The sequence below is a fragment of the Pieris brassicae genome, chromosome 11 (genome assembly GCF_905147105.1).
Source record: "Pieris brassicae chromosome 11, ilPieBrab1.1, whole genome shotgun sequence".
NCBI classification, from domain to species: Eukaryota; Metazoa; Arthropoda; class Insecta; order Lepidoptera; family Pieridae; genus Pieris; species Pieris brassicae.
This window is the reverse complement of record NC_059675.1, coordinates 14143352-14164003: the sequence shown is the minus strand read 5'-3', so window position 1 is coordinate 14164003 and position 20652 is coordinate 14143352. Positions and strand designations below refer to the sequence as shown.

General features: G+C 32.5%; 2 protein-coding genes and 1 long non-coding RNA gene across 10 annotated transcripts; 2 read left to right on the top strand and 1 right to left on the bottom strand.

Annotated features, from left to right (window-relative positions):
• Positions 1 to 435: 435 nt before the first annotated feature.
• On the top strand, positions 436 to 13988 carry LOC123716669 (serine/threonine-protein phosphatase 4 regulatory subunit 3). 6 transcript variants are annotated; one of them, XM_045672516.1, is made up of 10 exons: positions 436 to 500; positions 887 to 1301; positions 1540 to 2475; positions 2617 to 2809; positions 2991 to 3133; positions 3521 to 3696; positions 4380 to 4570; positions 7231 to 7413; positions 7719 to 7840; positions 10218 to 13988. In XM_045672516.1, exons 2-10 carry the CDS (start codon positions 1005 to 1007, stop codon positions 10332 to 10334), a joined length of 2358 nt encoding a protein of 785 aa, XP_045528472.1. In that variant the 5' UTR covers positions 436 to 500; positions 887 to 1004; the 3' UTR covers positions 10335 to 13988. The 6 variants fall into 6 exon arrangements, with proteins under 6 accessions (XP_045528472.1, XP_045528471.1, XP_045528470.1 ...); XM_045672515.1 differs by having other exon boundaries at positions 457 to 536; XM_045672514.1 differs by having other exon boundaries at positions 500 to 574.
• LOC123716671 (cilia- and flagella-associated protein 36) lies at positions 13979 to 20551 on the bottom strand. Of its 3 annotated transcripts, none has more exons than XM_045672522.1 (7): positions 20416 to 20551; positions 17489 to 17565; positions 17105 to 17308; positions 16720 to 16856; positions 15794 to 15980; positions 15351 to 15474; positions 13979 to 14655 (listed from the first exon to the last, which is right to left on the bottom strand). In XM_045672522.1, exons 3-7 carry the CDS (start codon positions 17297 to 17299, stop codon positions 14498 to 14500), a joined length of 801 nt encoding a protein of 266 aa, XP_045528478.1. In that variant the 5' UTR covers positions 17300 to 17308; positions 17489 to 17565; positions 20416 to 20551; the 3' UTR covers positions 13979 to 14497. The 3 variants fall into 3 exon arrangements, with proteins under 3 accessions (XP_045528478.1, XP_045528477.1, XP_045528476.1); XM_045672521.1 differs by lacking the exon at positions 20416 to 20551 and adding an exon at positions 18860 to 18971; XM_045672520.1 differs by lacking the exon at positions 20416 to 20551 and adding an exon at positions 17641 to 17921.
• On the top strand, positions 18146 to 19868 carry LOC123716672. The gene is made up of 4 exons (XR_006754592.1): positions 18146 to 18696; positions 18879 to 19003; positions 19192 to 19272; positions 19341 to 19868. It is a non-coding gene; the product is annotated as an uncharacterized LOC123716672 (long non-coding RNA).
• Positions 20552 to 20652: the final 101 nt, after the last annotated feature.

Below are 20652 nucleotides of genomic sequence, written 5' to 3'. Positions count from 1 at the left end.
CTGCATTACGACGCTGCAAACAAGCTATAGATAAGATTTACGCTGTTACTAAAACATATTGAATGTAATTTTAACATTTTATTTTTCACGCATTTAATATATTATATAGAAACATTAATTATGTTGTCTTTTTCATTAATTTAAGTTTGGTAATAAGCTTGTCGTTGGATATCGCAATACAGGGTTGCCATTATTCAATTTCTATTTACATACTTGTGACGACTGATTTAATTTTAAATATTTTGGGTAACCTCAAGTTAATGTAATGTAGAAAAACCTAACATTGTAAAATTAAAGCCACGGAATAGTACTTTAATATATAATGTTAAAAACAAATATATACAAAAGACAAAATAGACGCGTAGCATATTAAAATATCAGTTCGTAAATAATGAGCATTTAAAATTACCGCCATTTCACATTTTAATTTGAGAACCCCATTAGTAGAAGCGTTGTTGGAAATCCAATATGGCGTTATCTGATGTTTTAATATTTTGAAGGTACGTCAATTTGACGATTCTGTAATGTGTATCCCGGTAAATATCTTGTTTTTAGTGTGGTTTAAGTATAAAATGTAATCAATGATATAGTTTTAGTTTTATTTTAGTTTAGGAAAGTGTAGTGAAAGTCTGGTGATTGTATTGTTTTGTTTGTAATTTCCGATAATTTAGTGATCCATTGTCGTACAAAAATGTAATGAGCTCAATTGATATTTACGTTTGTGCTTATCAGTAAACGTAATTTCTTAATATATACGTTGTTATTTAAATGTAGTATGTTGTGTTTTTGTAAAGGCCCGAGAATTTAATTATAGTAATTATAATAATATCTATATATGCTAAATTTTAGTGGTTATGTGTACATTATCGGATGTTTTTTGTTACAGAAGTCTAAGTTTTATTACCAATGGGAGTTAAATAATTCAAACTGCCGGTGCATATGAATAGCGCCAGAAAACGTGATTCATAATTTGAGATATTAGTTGTAGTCGCGCGAATGCGATCATGACTGACACTAGACGAAGGGTGAAGCTGTATGCTCTAAACGCTGACCGGCAGTGGGACGATAGAGGGACAGGTCATGTATCCTCATGTTATGTTGAGAGGCTAAAAGGTACCTCTTTATTGGTGAGAGCAGAATCAGATGGAACATTATTATTAGAAAGTAAGATACAACCAGATACAGCGTATCAAAAACAGCAAGATACTTTAATAGTATGGTCAGAAGGTGACAACTTTGATTTAGCTTTAAGTTTTCAAGAGAAAGCTGGATGTGATGAAATATGGGAGAAAATTTGTCAGGTAAGAGTGATTTTTTTTAAATTTATATTTAATTAAGATTATTAAATTGTATATATAATATGTGTAGTTATACAAGATTTTTACTTTCCATTTCATAAATACCACCACTATATTTTGTTTCAATAATAATTAATAATTCATCTTAAATAACTAAATGATATGCTACTTTACCCATAAAGGTCATATTTTAGTATAAAAATACTCCAATTTCTAATAACATTAAACCTTATGATTGTAGGTACAAGGCAAAGATCCTTCAGTTGAAATAACACAAGATATAGTAGAAGAATCTGAAGATGAGAGGTATGATGAAATGTCTGATAGTGTACAACCAGTAGAATTACCAGCCTGTGAAATGGGTCGCTTGGAAGATATCAGTGAATTGGTAAACAGTTGTTTGGTCTCACCAACAAGAAAGGACAAGCTAGCAGCAGCTTTAGAGAGCCAACATTATATTAAAAAACTTCTCAACCTCTTTCAAATGTGTGAAGATACAGAGAATATTGAAGGCTTGCACCATCTCTATGAGATCTTCAAAAGTATTTTTATTCTCAATAAAAACACACTGTTTGAAACCATGTTTGCAGATGACACAATATTTGATGTTGTTGGATGTCTCGAGTATGATCCCAGTTTACCCCAGCCTAAGAAACATAGAGAATATTTAAGAGAGCTTGCTAAATTTCGAGAAGCCATTCCCATTAAAAATAAGGATTTACTAGCTAAAATACATCAAACTTACAGAGTGCAGTACATACAAGATATTGTCTTACCGACTCCATCAGTTTATGAAGATAATCTGTTAAGCACATTGTCCAGTTTTATATTTTTTAATAAAGTAGAAATAGTGAAGCTAATAGAAGAAGATGAGAGGTTTTTAACAGATTTATTTAAGTTACTTATGGACAGTAAGACACCAGATGTCAAAAGGCGAGATTTAGTTTTATTCTTAAAGGAATTTTGTAATTTTTCTCAAAATCTTCAGCCCCAAGATAAGGATGCCTTCTATAAGACACTTGTGTCATTGGGGATCCTTCCTGCTCTAGAAATAACACTAAGTATAGATGATCAGAAGACGAAGACTGCATCTATAGATATTTTGACATATATAGTTGAGTTTTCACCTTCAGTAGTGCGGGATTACACGTTACAACAAGCTAACAACACTGAAGAGGTAATTTATATTATTTTACTAAAAACATTATTTCTTTATAAATCCATATAAATATTGTTTAAATGATCATTAATAGCTTTATTAACACAAAAAAAATCTTTTTATATCATCTTATTCTAATAATTTAATTTAATATTTCAGGAACAAATGCTTTTAAACATTGTGATAGAACAAATGCTTCGAGATAGAGATCCTGAGTTGGGAGGGGCTGTCCAACTTATGGGTGTTCTACGTATACTTCTCGATCCCGAGAGTATGCTAGCATCTGTGAATAAAAGTGAAAAGGCGGACTTCTTAAATTTTTTCTATAAGCACAGTGTACAAACATTAATAGGTAAGGATTCTTTTGCGAATTTATCAAGAGTTCCGTATTCTACTTATTTTCTCTTTTTTTTAAAAGTACATCTAACATTACAAGACATCTCAAAGAGTAAAAGTTCCGTTATTAACATCAAAAGATAATTTATAAAAAATATTATCAATATTATTATTAAAAATATGTGAACAAATTACAGCACCCCTACTAGACAACACAACAGGTGAGACACCTCTAAAAGAAGATTACCACACAGTGCAGTTACTCGGTTTAGTGCTTGAACTACTTTCATTCTGTGTTGAACATCATACATACCACATCAAGACCTGTATATTAAATAAAGTAAGTTTTGTATCCAATATTTTTATTATATAATATAAAAGTCTTCCCCGAGTATAATCCTTCTATACCTTCAGGTGAATTACACATTTTGTTTCCTTGGGACTCATACCTAGGTCATTTTGGTTAAACCATAAAAACAAGCTTGACCATTTAAATTCAAAGGCAGCAATAATTATTATAGGGTATTAATTATTTTCTGTTAAACTAAAAAAGTGTATATTTATTTATGTTTGTATCTGTTGGCAGGGATTATTTTTTTGTTGTTCCTTTTATTTTATGTTGCCAGTTAGTTTGTATATGTAATATTATAAAAAAAATATTTTAGAAGCCCTTGCCAGCTGCCATATACTTAGTCTTTCGGATTCTATCTAGATCTCTCTCCTTCAGGATCTGCTCCGTCGTATTTTGGTACTGATGAGATCGACGCACACGTTTCTTGTCCTCGGCGCCCTGCGGTTTATGAGGAAAATTATCGCGTTGAAGGACGAATATTATAATCGTTATATTATAAAGGGAAATCTCTTTGCACCAGTGATAGATGCGTTCCTTAGGAATAATGGAAGGTGAGTTTTTACTTAATGATTTTATAAGTACCACAGTGTGATTTTATTAGAGTCATCTACTGTATTATTGTCAGTATTAAAATATCTTTCATATTTTATGTCGGTTAAAAAATATTTATTTTTGTAATTTAGTGATAAATGACAGAGTATTAATAATTAGAATTATTCAAGTATTTAATGCAGGTATACTAGAATATTGACAATAGACAAACGCCATAGACTATAGACTAGACTACACATAGACTGTGGAACATTTATTTAAAATAAGAATTTGAATTACATTCAATACCTAGTGACTCAATAAGTCAATCAGCTTTGATATTTTGATGATAAATTTTGGATATTTGACTTTTTTTCTGAAATGTAATTTATTTTCAAAAGCTTTAAATTGTACATTTTTTTTTTAAATATAGCATTATTTTAGAAAAATTATGACGGTTTTTTTATCTCGATAACACTGAATTCATACTTTTATTAATTGAAATTTACTCACAAAATCTAAAATTGACTAACGTGAGACCTCAGCCGTTTTACGATCCTTTTGTATTTATTATATGATTTAGCATAAATTTCTCTATAATTAAATAATAATATCATACACGTTAAACATCTTATATGAACTATTTGCAAGAGGTATGATTAGTTTCAAGAATAATCGCATCGAAAACACTTTGACATTCCAGGTATAATTTATTAGACTCGGCTATATTAGAATTATTTGAGTTTATCAAACTTGAGGACATAAAGTCGTTATGTTCGCACGTCGTAGAGAACTACGGCAAGATATTAGAGGATGTGGAGTACGTACAAACGTTCAAGGCGTTGAGGACGCGCTACGACCAGCATCAGGACAAGCTCAAGGAGAGAGATAGAGGTGAGTGAGAGAGACTTGATTAAAAAAAAAATTAATTAAAAACGTGGTAGGGGTAAGTCTGATATTTGATTAAACCAATAAGTGATGTGGTTAACGCACTAACATTTAAGCTGGAGGTCGTGTATTATTTATTTCGTAATCCTACAGGTAAAATAAATAAATAAAAAAGCAATTATACTAAATATATAACCAAAAATAGAATACATAGTATATACAGAAGGTTCAATAACATAAACGATTTGACTTGAATTTGTCAAACTAGTTTTACTTTAGTTGAAAGCTTTGACCTTAATTGCACTGAGGCCTGCAACTTTTGAGATAATTGTGTTGCAACTTGTGAATGAATTAAGAATGTTTTCCTCGTGTGACTCAAGGTTTCAGATATATTGAAATACTGGTTTGTGTTCGGTCTTGGGTTCAGGTCATAGGGAAATGTAGATTATTTGGTGTTAATATATTTATTTATTTACAGCCTTACATACATAACCTACATTTTATTTATATATTATAACGTATTGGCTAAAGAAAATAAGCAATTATGACATTTTTTATTAGTTGTTTTTAATATCCTATGTATATATAATATCTGAATCTGTCTCACTTAGGGGTCTATAATAATACGACAGAAACAAAATACGTGTGTGTATGGGTATTACATATATATTGAAATTATAGCTGAACATAAATGTTTAATCTAGTTAATATTAGAACGACGATTAGAAAAAATCTGAAAATATCTTTTACGATTCTTTTTTAAAAAAAATTTCAAGTTCATAAATTCTGTCAAATATGGTTTGATTAACCGCCGCTAATTCATAAACATTGTGAAGCGTCTCCAATGCCTTTAAATCTTTAGTTTAGACATTTGGCTTTTCGAACAGAATAATTTCCTCGAACTATAGGTATTAACAAAACAATAACAGACGCACATTTGCTTTGAATTAAATAAGGGTCCGTCGAAATTTAAGAATGTATCATTAAAAAAATGTGTGTGTGTGTGTCAGCTACGACGCACGATTGGAGTTTACTCCTTACGAACGATAATTATGATATATATCGAATAGAAAAAAAAGGGTAAATGAACGCATCTGCTAAAATGATAAGAGAAACCAACATATATCTGTAATTATTCGGATTATTTATATTACTTCAATAAAGCGTATTACATAGAGTATTTACAAAATAATATAAATAATAATAACAATAAAGCGTATTACATAAAGTATGTTACAAAACAATATAAATAATAATAATAACAATAATAATTGTGTTCAATTTATACAAATCCAATTTTAGAGAGAGAATGAGTTCAATCCTACAGATATATATGTTTGTCTCTTTCTACGTAACGCCTCAACTTTTCGTGTTACACTTGATTTTACTCCTCATAAAATTTCCGTACCGGGCCTTATAACTCAAATCGTTTCTTAAGGAGTAAACTCCAATAACAAAAGTTATTTATGATATGCGTTCAACCCTCGCATATATAGGTATAGGTCAATCTGTCTTATAGAGGTTGACGCGTGACAAATGACTGTCACTTATACATGTTTTATATTTCTCACTCATAAAGGTTAGGAGGGCAAAATGATGGGACCTGGTAAACACTCTCATTAATAGAGTTTCCTCGCTTACCCAGTCCTCACGTATCCAGGTTAGGTTTGACTGTATTTAGAGTCTCTATTCGAAATAAAAGAACTTCACTATGATAACTTTTTACGTTAATAGTGTAGGAAACACGAACACTAGGCAATGTGTTGTATAACAATTTCGATAATCCACTAAAATTTCGGTGTAATGGTTGGAGATCCTTACAAATATTTTGTAATATCCCACTGAAACCTCACTTTCAGGGTTCAGGTTACCTTTGCCCAGATACACTTGGTCTCAGATATCTTCTGTTTTTTATGTAGGTCGGTGTAGGAGCAAATGTTAATTGCGCTCATAAAAAAAAATTAAAAATTCCATTGATACCACCGTGATTCGTTATATACAGTAGAATCTCGATAACTCGAATATCAAGGGAAGTGCAAAAAAATCGAGTTAACGAATTTTCGACTCAACAAGAACTTCGATGTATATGATTTAACTGTTAAAATTTCGACTTACGGCACGATTCGATTTGTAGAGTCGAATTTGAATAACAATTGACCTCAAGTTATGTAGTAGTTTTTTTTTTCATTTTAAAATGAATTACATATTAATTAAGTAGTTCACTTACACTAACAATTTTTATGAATGTAATACCTTACATAAATTTTCACGTGTACACGACCAAAACAATGGATTAGAAGCCCCAAAGCCTGAATGTTCGGCTTTTGGATTTTATTGCTATTATTTCGGGGAGTTCCAAGTAAGACGTCATTATATTTATTTATTTATTGTATAAGTGTTCTTAATATAAAGGAAGTTTATGTGGTGGAAACACAAACTGTTTATATATTTAACCAACTGCAACTTACGGAGTCTCCGTTTTGAAATTCGAGTTTTAGCCTATAAATATGTATTATCAATAATTCTTAGGGAAATAACATTTTGTTCGAGTAACAAAGTCTAAATAATTCGATATACCGCATTTTTTCGTTTTACTAAGGATTTTGCCTTTACGAGGTTCGATTTATCGAGATTCCATGGTACATTAATAATTATTTTGATTCCAGTGAGTGGTAGCGTTGGAGTATCAGAAGCGGTGGTTCCATCTCTCCTCCGATCTCGGTACCGACGCGAAGCGCGGCAGCCTGATGACGAAGAGGAGATGTGGTTCAATGATGAGGATGAGCTAGAAGATGAAGCGCCTCTCGATACAGCGCAGACGCATGCGCATCACGCGTTGGATGCCATCGGTGAGCATTGCTGTTAGTTTTTTTTGGTGTAAAATTACATTTTTCAAATTTCAAACGTGATTAATTAAGTTTTTATTATTTTTAAGATAAATTATACCAAATGTTTGTATAAAATAATAATAATAGTTGTAATAATAAAATATAACAACATACTATAAACTTGTACTAGTTCTACTCAGTTTTTAGAATTGTGTGTCTCGTGAACTCCCGTAGTTTGAGTCGAGTCCCATAGAAACACATTTTTTAATAAATATCACAGATCACCTTGGAAATATATTAATAGAATTTTAAATGTCCATTTTCAGGCAAGATCGTGGAGAAGAAAGTGTCCCCGACTGCAGAGGTCGCGAACGGCCCAAGTCGGGTGCTGAGTGCGTCCCCGAAGCCGCAAACCGACGTACAGGTATCGCCCACATTACTCAGTAAGGTAATTAGTGTCCTACCGATCACGGAGGGGGCTTTGCTTCGCACCTTACCAGCGACACGTTATTATTACTAAGATAACCTAAGAAAACGTCGTTAAAAAAATTGAATGTTTCGTCGAACGTGTTGCGTATACGGTATACGTCCACTACGTACGAATGAGGCGCAGAGCGACTCAGTTCTTGTTTTTTTTTTCAACTTCTTTGTACATCTTTCTAAATTAAATATTAATATAAAATTTATCATTAATTTAAGTGTTTGCCAGTAATTCACAGTATTCTTGCGGATAATATATGTTTTTTTTTTAATAGTAAGTACATACTATAATATTTTAGTTACAAAATCTGATTCATTAGTAAACGGTATAGTGTGTCGCTGGTAGATACAAAATAAAATACTGTTAATGTACATTAAAATTTTATGTAATATTTAGTTTATTTTTGCAATTGAATAAAAAAAGTGAGTGAGAACCAGACGTTTATATAATTTAAAAAAAAAGAAAAAAAAAAGGTAAAAACCTATAACAGTATTTTATTTATTACCCATTTTTAGTGATATTTGCCGCATGCCGTTATTATTTGCATTGCCTTCGCATCTCCAAGTCAAAGGTGCCGAGTCGCGTCATCAAAGCCGGCCTGTCGTAGATAACAGACCTATCACAGCCAGCTTTGATGAGCACGAATCCACCGCTGAACCCATCAAGCCATACGACTTCGTCTTCGTACATTTGCATATGGAAGAAATTTTATTACTAAGCTTATATGAGAAGAGAAAGGAAAATATTTCTTACAGATGTTAGTTACATTTTGGTTCAGCAATATTTTTTTGTACGGCATTACAATAATGATAATATTGATGTGTTGGTAATTTCACATCTAACAAATATCCATAGTATCGAAGAAAACACGTAGACAATATAGAAATCCAAAAGATTATAAACAAAATATATGAAACAGGAAACATGAATACATTATTATTATGACGACAATTAATATTTAACATTATGAAGAAAAAAAAAAGAATGTGTGCGTGTACTAGTGTACACACGTAAGAAGTGAAACGTCTTTATGACCTTATTTTTCGAAAAATGATCCAATATATGCAACTTTATATACATTGGTTAAATAAAGTTAAATTAGATAAAGTTTAACAAAAGGCTTTCATTATCATAGACATGAATACAAATAATACAATTATCTCATTTTACCTTATCACTACTAAGATTATTACAGAATTTCATTAATTGTAATACAATTATTACTATCGTTGTTATCGTTATTATATATTTTTGTTATTAATGAATCAACCGTGGTAGGGACACGAAAAAGATAGTTCGTAACGGAAATATGTGACGCGTAACTCAAAAATGAGACGGTAATTTTTTTCCAACGCCGATAAATAAGTTTCACTTCCAATCGCTTTCAATAGTCAAGGAATCTAAGGTTTTTTTATGTGTTTCTTTAATTGTCTATTAGTACAGAAGCCTGATCATTGCCTATTAGAAAAAAATACTCACAAACAGTTAAATAATAACACACCACGCTATCTTACTAAAACGCTGTAATACGCAGCCGCATACAGTGTACAGTAAGCTCACGTAGTTTTCACATGCACTACACACGTTAAATGCTCAAATACAAGCACGTATTAAACAGTGTGCAATATACATACACACTGACATCTGCTCTCTCGCTCTGGCTCACAAATTACAGGCGACTATGCTTAGAAGACGGGAGTGGGGACGCTACGAAGTATGGCACAAAGAGGAGAGACCGATAATATACAAATTGTATGTATATTTCTGTCTCATTCTTTCCCCTGGCTTCATCCTACACATTTTTGTATTTGTGTCTCTTACCTGTCGTTTTTTCGTTGCATCCGGTTTGAAATCACAACGATTCTAAAGAAGTTTCACTTCAAAACTAAATTGTTACTGCTAAACAAAGTCAAGGTCTTTTCCCGCTTCTTCCAACATTTCCTCTCATCCTCTTCGTTAAGGTGGAAAACATCAACCTCTTCATAATTAGTGTCATAGCTGAAACCCTAAACTTTGTCGAATTCCGCAAATAAATTGTGATCTATAATAAAACTTCATGACAGAAATATTCATACTCATTGCAGCTTCGCTTGAAGTTTTGTAATAGATGCATGTTTAAGTAGGTGCAGTTATATTTAGTAAGAGTTTGTGTATATTACGTGGTGTGGTAACTCCATGTTAGGGTGATTTCATATCTGGCCTTTTTAAAACTAAAAAACATATTAAAGATCTCACAGTATTGTCTCTTTCTCTTTATATGCCTCTTTTCATGACCTCATGGAGGTTTTCCTTAAACCTATAGATCATAAGTATATAGCACTATATTACATTAAATCTGTTCCAGGGTTTGGTCGATTACGACGGGGATTCCGATGAAGAGGAGGAAAGCGGGACGAGCGGTACGAGTGGAACGAGTGGGACAAACGAGGAGCGGGACGCGAAACGGCCGAGACTCGCGTAGTCTTCAGATTCCAGTTGTCCCCTAAAGTCTCGCCTGGAGAAAGTATGATGTTCCCGGATTCCCAATTTCAAGGAATATATTCCCCCGTCTCGCTCCCCTGTGCGTACGTAAGGCCCTTTTGTTAAAAGGGATGAAGCCAAGTTCACGGTCAATGGTCCGTTATTTCTTAAACGTCGATTTACTGATAAATAACGAATCGTTACATGTCGAAACGCCACTAACGGACCGTTTTCCGGTAAGCTGAACTTAGCTAGTGCATAAAAGTCAATCAAATTTAAGAGCCGCTTAGGTTGTTATGTTTGAGTGGCTCGAGTTGAAAAATGTAATTGAGCGCGACCTTTTATTTGCGCTTGATTATATTCGCTGATTCGTGTGATTGCGTAATGGTCAGTTGACATATATTTTCTAAATAGCCAAAAAATCAAATTTTTTGTTAGAACGTGTAATATTTGCCTTCCATATTTTAGCCTAATTTTAGTTTATTATCTATGGTATTTGTGCATATTTGGACTATAAATACATAATGTAAAAATAGAAAGGCACTGCTATATTTGTATTAATCTGAGGTGCGACCATAATGCAAATTAATGTAACATTAGTGTTTAATCTGTTGAAGTATACAAAATTATTTATATTATCTATAGTCCACATACCGCATGGCAACCCTGGACACTTTAAATATTTTTTTTTAATATTAGAGAAAACTGGCCATTACTAATCTCCCGTTTGCGAGCGATATAATTATTATAATATCACTGAAATTCAAGTAATGTACAGACGAGTTTTGTCCTCGCCAATTATTTAATGAATTAAAATTATCTATTACGCGGCCGACATTGAATGATTTTTAATCTGATTTTATTCCTGATGGTACAGCCATATTTTTTTTGATACAAATGTATATATAAAAGCGCATACGCACTCACGTTTCGGCCGCTAATATTTATTAAATTAATGGGGGGTTATTCTGTAATTTTGTTACGATTGATGTTTTAGGCCAAAAATTCACACGAACAATGATCGTATGAGTCGTATCTCGATACAAAATGACCCAGTATTTATGCTTTTTATTATAATATATAATGTAAATACGTATGGCACTCAAGTGTCGCATTATCATTAGTTGAACGTCGTAGTGTATAAACCGGAAGGTATCACAACGCAGAACAAAATATCGGTTATGGTATGTCAAAAACGGCCGATGCGTACGCATTTACGTACGTGTACGTCAAACACGACGTCCACGTACGTGTACGTCAAACGCGACGTCCACGTACGTATACGTCAAACGCGACGTCCACGTACGTATACGTCAAACGCGACGTCCACGCACGTATACGTCAAACGCGACGTCCACGCACGTGTACGTCAAACGCGACGTCCGCGCACGTGTACGTCGAACGCTTAATCAATAATTTTATACAAATTTTCTTAAAGAAAATAATTTTCGGAGCTCGCTCAGCCCGACGTATACGTGTGCGCACGCATGGGCTGTGCGTTTATGTCGCATTTCCATATTAAGGGAACGGATTGTTTGTCACAAACTCTCACTAACGATTCGGTGTTCGTGAATGATGGAAATGGAGCATAGATGCTTTTGAACAGTAGGTCACCATTCGGATTGATTGTAATCAAATAAAGTACAAAGAAAATGTGAATGGGATTTATTATATTACTTTTAGTAAAGGACACGACGAATGCGGAATGTGTGTGTGTGTGTTGAAAGGATACACTAAACGACCAAGAATAGATTATTTTTATTGGAATTGCATCTGTAGCTAAGAAAAAAAAAACTGTCGGCAAATTACTGCTAGTTACACAAGTTAAAACGCGTTCAGTCTTCTTCCTCTTGAACCTCCTCAAGCTGTCTTAAATCCTCTCTTATCGATACCTTCGTTAATGAACGATGCATGAGATTTTCATAGACAAGTGTTACTCCATCAGCTTGACAAATTATTAAGTACTGTAATGTCTCCGTTGGATGTTAGTAAGTGTTGGGTATAATAGTATGGAGAACTTGAGTCGTATTTGGAACTAAAGGGAACAAACCGTTGGTCACATATGACCGTCTTCTCCCGTTCCGTTCTCAATTCACAACCTCCACATGGCGATTTTGAAACTATATTGTAAAAGGCCATAGTCTATGGAATATAGATTCGGTAAAACTGTCAAATCTGACAACGCCCTAACGTACGTAACTAACGTGCTCGTCGTAAATCTTTTACATTCGCTCTTAATGCTTTGTCAAACTCCTCAATGCAACTACGAACCTGGTAGTACTGGTAGTACAGTACAAATTGGAATAAAAAAAAAAATTGCATACCATCAGTGGCTGATGCATCGTTTAAAGATAACCTTTAAGTTTCAACGTAAGGTCCTTTAAAAATTTCGAGTTTCATCTGTTTTGACCGAACGCTTGTGTAATTTAACACACTTGCGTAATGTTTGACAATATTCATAAATATGTATGAGTTTGCGATTTTGCATTTTAAATTTTGACACGATACTCCAATACGATTCACAAAAATGGGGGGGGGGGGGCAACCACGCCATCGCTTCGCCTTGCATTCTCGTGCCCGCGCATTGCCATCTGATGGTAAGGAGGTTACAATCGGTTAACTGGTTTTCAGTTCAAATAGTGAGAAGTGATATAAGCTTTTGGAATATGGATCGAGAATGAACGAATGACATATTATATAGAGAATTTTAAGATTTTATTTGATTGACTCGGTCCATTCTCAATCAAAAATTTTACCAGAGCCACGCAAAGGGCCGGTGTTGATTGCCTAAAGTTTGTTGGGATTTTCTAAAACTTTACCTCGCCACTCACAATAGACGAACGGGCGCATCGTTTGACATTAAGGAATTATTTAAAATAATTTATCAAATTGAAAACGTAAGCGCGGCTCTGTGAATATTTTTGTTTTAACCAATATAGATTTAATTTTTTGTACTGTATCGTTAATGAATAAAATGCAATTACAAAAACACGTAATTGTAATTTTTTTAGTCCTCCATCGACATTTCGAAAATGACGCTTGCGGTCTCCGACACCAATAAGACATGGTTTAGGCGTAGGAGACCCCGACTGTAATTTAACCTACATTGTCTTAAACGTGAAACTTTTCTCAAAGTTACCTTTGCAGCCATTAGTTTAATGTCTCAACAGTCCAAAACATATCAGTTTAAACTTATAAATTTGATCTCAAAAATCAATCATTTTTTAACTCGTGCACAGCGAAGGCGAGACAAAATTTTACGAGCGTGGAATGAATTGTCAGAAATTTGTAAATATTTTGTGTACTTTATTTGTCCCGTGAATAATGTCCAGTTTCCATATCACCTTACTGGTAACGCACGGTTATCGGTGATGTGTTTATCGAGCGGCATCATCCAACTGTCAATTAAATTTGATTTTTTTTTATATTCCTTGAAATGACTTCCGTTGGTTAAATTTCTAGATAAAAGTAGACTGTAACAATAACTATTTTTTATCTGTCTAGGTGGTTGACCATCGTAAACTAATTTATACACAGAATTAAATTTATAATAGATTTAACTATTGGCGAGTTGTGTAAAATAAATAAGCTTATAATAATGCTATCATTATGTCACTAGTTACGTAAGCAATATAAATATAAGAATTACGATACATATTGTGTTATTTATTTCGACAGTCTAAACTTAGTGAAACATTTTGTGAATAACGAGCAAAAAACAATACATCTATCGGTAAGAAATTGCAAGTTGCAAGAGTTCTAGAACAAGCTAACATAACTTTTATCAAACAAAAAACACAAGCCATAACTTCTATGGAAAACGGTAATTAAAATTAGAAAAAAAAATTTTTTTTTGGACTTGCTTATTGTTGCTATTAAGAGCCTGACATGGTAAAGTTTGGGCATTTTTTTCTTAAGAATAATTTGAGAATTCCAAAAAACACATTCTTGACTATTAATATACATAGTAGGATCTAACGTTTTTTATATCAAATAATGAAACCAACACTTAAAAGACCCGTATTTTTTACGTGTGAGTCATTCTTACAATTGATTAACGCAAGTGCTTCCTGCAAATGTTACCATTCGCTAAAGGTCATCGGCCTAACACAGGCTTTTAATACCAAAAATAATAATACATGACATTCAAAGAAGTTAAAAAGATTAATGGCTGCTTTCCACCACTTCGGTCTTAAGTTTAGTTGCGAGGGCCCTTCGTAACTGCATTGCGTCTGGAGACGGTGCTGGAGCTGACCCGGATAGAGCTGCTTGGGCCATTCGTGCTGATTTAGGCCTTTGAAACTTTGCTGTGCCTTCGCCTCCTTGAACAACGTATTTTTATCATTATATAAGTGTAGCAACCAGTTTTTTGTCTCCGTGCGTGGTAATCTCTGTTATATAAAAAAGTTATCGACATTTCAAGAATATATGAAGAGCTCTATTTCAAAACGTACTATCCTCATTTTTTGTTATTTTTGGACATTTAGATGAAAAATAATCTTTGATTTAAAATTTTACGACGATTTAAGGTATTTTATTCCAAAATGTACTAGACTTAGTACATTTTGTGCCAAGACTTAGTACTTTGTGGAAAAAATTTAAAAATTCAACCAGCAGTTTAATAATATAGAAGATGATTCTCATTATAGCACTTTTGAAATCAACTACTACTGTAGTTTATTAAAACAAATAAATTAGTGATGGTAATTTAGAAGGTAAATTGCAAATTAATATTTTGTGTTTTCCCAATATTTCTTAGAATGGACTAAGTACGTTTTGGAATAGAGCTCTTCATATAAACATTCAATACTTTTATAAAGAAATTATAAATTATAAGATAGTATAAGAATGCGATGCCAATATGATCGCTTCTTAGCGCTAACAACATCCTTCATATAACAGGATAAAACATTTACAGCTTTTGAATTTAGAATGGCAGTTTCCATAACGGCGTATAATTTTGAAAACCTGGACTGTGATTGATAGACGCTGACTTAATAATAGTTAGTAAAATTACCGCCAGAAAGCGCTTCAGTTTCAGCGCCAAGTTGTTTTTCACGGACTTGCTTCTTTAAAGCCAACAGCTTGTCCCGCTGCTGTTTTAAATACTCTTGTCGAGCCTTTACGTCTTCTTCCGATACCTATAAATACAAAGGAAGAAGCACAAAGAAAGAAAAGAAATTTCTAGATTAAATAAGCTTTATTGCGAGCTGATTTCAGGAAATACTTTTCAATAAACTAGTTTAAATTAAAGGATCCAACTATTTATCCACTTAAAAGAGCTCTCATTGCGTTTGTAGAAACATGTTTTTTTCATTTATGAAATATATGTTGTGTCTGAAGTCCCGTAATTATCCAATAGGTCTCCCGTCCGATTTTGTTTTTTAAGGCATAGGTTATCAGCGTTTTGTGTCTTTGGCACATACGTTAAGGAAACCACGAAGGCAGTTATAAACTTACCTCTGGCTTTTTCGGTACAATGTCAACCGGAATCTTAATGTTTGGTTTTTCTTTGGGGATTTCTACCACTTTGATCTCATCTCTTTTTTCAAAACTATGCAGTTTCGTCAGAAGAGTTTGCTTTTCAGCCTTAACATCTTCTGGTGGCACTGTAACCTCATCGGTTTCTGACTCGTCAAGTTTCAGCCTAAATAATAAATTATCTTTAAAGATTTTCACTGTTCTTGCACGTACTTGCGATCAACATGGGTTTAAACAGGGGTACAGCCGCGTGGCCGACTAGTGTTTAAAATTCCAACTAGTAAACAACTTTTCTTTTTATAAATTTTTATATGTTTTTAAATACTAAAATAATCTACTAATCATAATATATTAATTACTGAAAAACTCGAGTGAAAAAAATTGTTCATTTTATTTGGGGCCAGGGTTCTTCCACTCCTTTGCTGTCCCCAGGACTCCAGACCTTTCAATTCGGGTCTGTATATAGTGATCTGCATTACCTCACCCTATAGGTAATAATTGTTTTAGAAACTACTATTTAACTTGAAAGGTCGAAGCGTACACCTCTATGTTAACTACGTCAACAAGTGCAATTGTGGATCCAAGCGAGGGGCGAACTTGGGTGTTTCGTTTTTGTTTTATGGAACAGCAGCAGTAGATGAGCTATCTGATGTTAGTGATACCAATGGATACTCTCAATGTCAAAGGGCTTGCCAGTGCGCTGACAGCCTCTTAGGAATTGGTACACTTGTTTCTTTAAGGGTCCTAAGTCGAATTGGTTTAGAAATACTTCAGTAGGTAGCCGGTTCCACATTGTGGTGTGTGGTGGTGGCGCGGAAAATATTTCTTAAATAACGCTTAGTTGCGGAAGTTAGTTATGAAGACATTTATAAATGTATTATATGATTTCAAACAGCATGTCTTACTTCTTAATTTCAATCATGACGTCATCGTTATCCGGCCATTCGACGCTTTCGTCACTTTGTGAGGAGTCCAGCTCTTCGCCGTCACACGAGAATAAACTTGGCATAGTGCCGTATCGCTTTTCGATTAAATCCAAAGCCTGAGGGCATAACATTTAAGTTATTGTTAATTGTATTACAGAATTCTGGTCTAGTGCTTAATTGTGCGAAATTTGAGGTCGTGTGTTTGAATTCCGGCTGTGGACGTATTTCTTTTTATTAGCACCTCACGAACAGGATATTAAGGTAAATGCATCGAGAAGAAAATCAAAGAAATTGATGCAATCTAAGGCAAAGTCTAGAAAAAAATATTATTTGCCGAAATATAATTTTTGTAGGTAACAGTAACCTGCAATTGTAATTCCACATTCTTATGTGTCATCATTTTAACGAACATTTCGTAATCGTTAGCGGCCCATATCTGCTCAAATAGACGTTTGTGAAAGTACGTGGGAAGTCCCGCTAAATCACTTGCGGAGAGGTGACATGCCGCTTCAAATTGATCAGCCGAGATGCCGATATCATCCATAAACGATCCGAGCATCACGTCCACCTGATAAGAGATAACACGAGATTTTATGGGTATGCATATCATAAAGGAAAAATTTGAAGATAAACCTAGACATTATTGATTACGTAACAAAATCTATTATGATCTACTTAGCTCGGTTAGAAATTACAATGGCTTTGTATTTACAAGATATTTAAATATTTCAGAACTGGATAGTCATACCAGGTTCCTATATTCATCGTGTATCTTCTTATAATCTGGCCTGTCAACAACTTCTCCATCATCCGAAGGTTCGAAAGCTTAAACATAATACGGTCATTAGGGCTTTACCCCTGAAAAGGGCAAATGTTTAAACATATAAAGACTACACATACGCAAAGATTTTTCTTCTATAAATGTTTGTAAAGGAACATTCCACACGGGACCATGTAGAAAACCAACTAAAGAGTCAAAAACCCAGGCGTTATTATCCATATTCATAAGGACCAAACTTAAATAGATGTTGAGACTGATCTTATACCGAATATGAATTAACCTTGTCAATATTTAGATTTTTATTTGCATCTTAGTTACTATAGTAACGATGATATTTGTATGAATTTTGTAAATTTGGTCGACTGCAAGTATGGCAAAGCCAAACGATATATAAAAATAACTTTATGACATTATCACCGTTAAGAGAATAATACGAATTACTTTACTAATTCAATAAATTAATTGTTTTTTTTAATATAATGGCAAAAGTTTTAATTTTATGCAAGTTTCAAGTAAAATTTGGGAATTAAATGGGATTATAATTATTGTATCAGATAGTATTTAACTGACAGTTGACAATATCCTATGTCAATTATCAATGGTCGACTGGAAAATCATGTAAAAAGTTGGCGTTTGACTTTGTTGGAAAACTTGTATTGTTTACAAATAAGCTTGAAAAGAAATCGCATACAATACAATAACATTTTTGCATGTTACACCTATATCGAACTGCATACTTTATTATTGGTTTTGGTAGAAGTTTCTAAACATTCAGAACCTCGAACAATTCAGGTTTTCAAGCTCTTATGTTCAACTCTAAATTGTGAATTTGGAAAACAGAATAAGGATTTCTGGATTTTAATAACAAACTCAACTTACTAGTTTAGAAATGACAGTCAACAAACAAACTATCGATAATGAAAATGTCAACGGCTTCAACATTACACTAAAAGTGGAAAAACGTAATATTAATCCCACGTCTCAACGCTATGTAATATCATACAAAAATAAGGAACAAAAGTCATCATTATGGTCAAAGAAGTCCCTTATATGTGCAATAATCTTCAATATTTTAGCCATGAGCTATATTCGTATAAGTTTTACAGCAACTTCAATTATTATTATTGTGATGTCATTCCTTATATTTTTCTGGGTTACACACACTGTACAGACAGGTAACTTATCACCAATCATAAATACATTTATTTGTAATCAAGTGTATTTATTTCAGTCTACTTCAGTTTTTTTTAAATATAAGCAAAATACCCGAGAGTTCCAACCAAATTATCAGTATACTGGATATATCTTTATCTATGTCCAAATTCATAAAATTGTTACCTGATTATTTTGTTTTCAGAAACACTTTTAGTTATTCCAACTGTGGGTATACAGACATCAGTGAAGTATGTTATAGGTAGAGAAGATAATTATGTTTCTTGGAATAACATTGATGATGTCATTATTAATGAAGTAATTAAATTTGTAAGTACCATGTGTATAGAAAAAATCCCTTATATCTGAAGCCACCAAAATAAATCAGCTAGAGACACATCCATTGTTAAGTAAACTTGATCCTAATGTGCACAGATAAATCTAGGCTTATTATTTTGTCTTGACTTAATGTTTTTGTCTTTATAGAAAAGTAATATTTTCAAATATATCTATTTCAGAATAGAGTACTATACTTTCTCACAATTTTAGTAAAGAGTACTAACCAGGCGGATCAAATTAAATTAATACCACTATTTAAGGTATGTATTTTTAAAAAAAAATTATTATATTTAAAACCTATTAACTAAATAAATCATTTTCTCTGCAGTACACAAAACCTAGGCTTATGATGCTGGAAGTGATTTATTCTGAAATACAATCATTATTAATAGACTCAAGGAAAGAAACCAATGGGGATGGGCAAGGTTCTGGGGATAAATAGAGAAAAGTAAAATAATTGAACTTCGTAAAATAGAGTGTGGAATGTGTATGTATTAAAATGTTGTGAAATAGCTTAGATTAATTAAGTAGAGATGTATAAGTAAGGTTAGTATGAATGTGATTTACCTTTAAAAAATTGTTTAGTTACTGATTATATATGCAATATTTCTCTTACATCGATAGAAAAAATATTAATAAAGGGATGTTCTAAGTTTTGTTTATTCATTTGTAATGAAGAAACCAAAAACTAGTTGACTGATAAGTTTTCGATTCACAATTACAAATTGTATTTGTTATGAAGGTAAAGTTAAATATATATTAGATATTATTTTACAAATTGTTACTCCTGTTATAGCAAATATTTTGAACAAATAATAGGTTTAAATAATTATAAAATTAAGTCACTAAATTTATATTACTATATTTTATTGTATAGTATTTGGGTGTGTGAAATTAATATATATATATAGTGATATTTTAGTTGTATTTAATAAAATTGAATGATAAAGGTAGAGAAAAAGATGTGGTAATAAAGAAAACTTAGATTTGCAGGTAAAATGCTTTAAATATTTGTTAATTGTTTTTGTCGAGAAAAAATGGTGTATGTAATGAAAGTATAGCTGAAAAAACTTAATATTTTAATTTGTTATTATTAGTTTTAATTGTATTCATAATAGGTTGGATTCATTTCTTTGTGTTACAAAACATACATAAACATACCACAGCTTGGCTTGTAGTTTATTTAGCTAAAATAGTCTATGTATAAAATGTAGCTGTTGTAAAATTTAATACAGATGCAAGCATTTATTAATTATTATTGCCCAACAATATATATATTTTCTATGATACAGTTGTGTTTGATTTCCTCTCTACATATATTGCAATATATATTATTACTATATGTAATTTACTAAATGAAAATGTGGTACTATACTACTAGTATGATATTTTTTCAAACATACCTACAACGATTGCTGTAACTCACGCGTAAGACAATTCTATAATTTAACATAGATACAAATCTCGTATTTTTTTGTATATTTAAAATGCTTAATAGGTGTATTTATATGAGATTTCTTAACCGGATATAAACGCGAAAATATTACATTATTAACATATCTCGACAATTCAATATTATTAATAACCTCGTTGACCACGATTTCTGAAAAGGACTCGTAACGTCAACCTGTTTATGTATT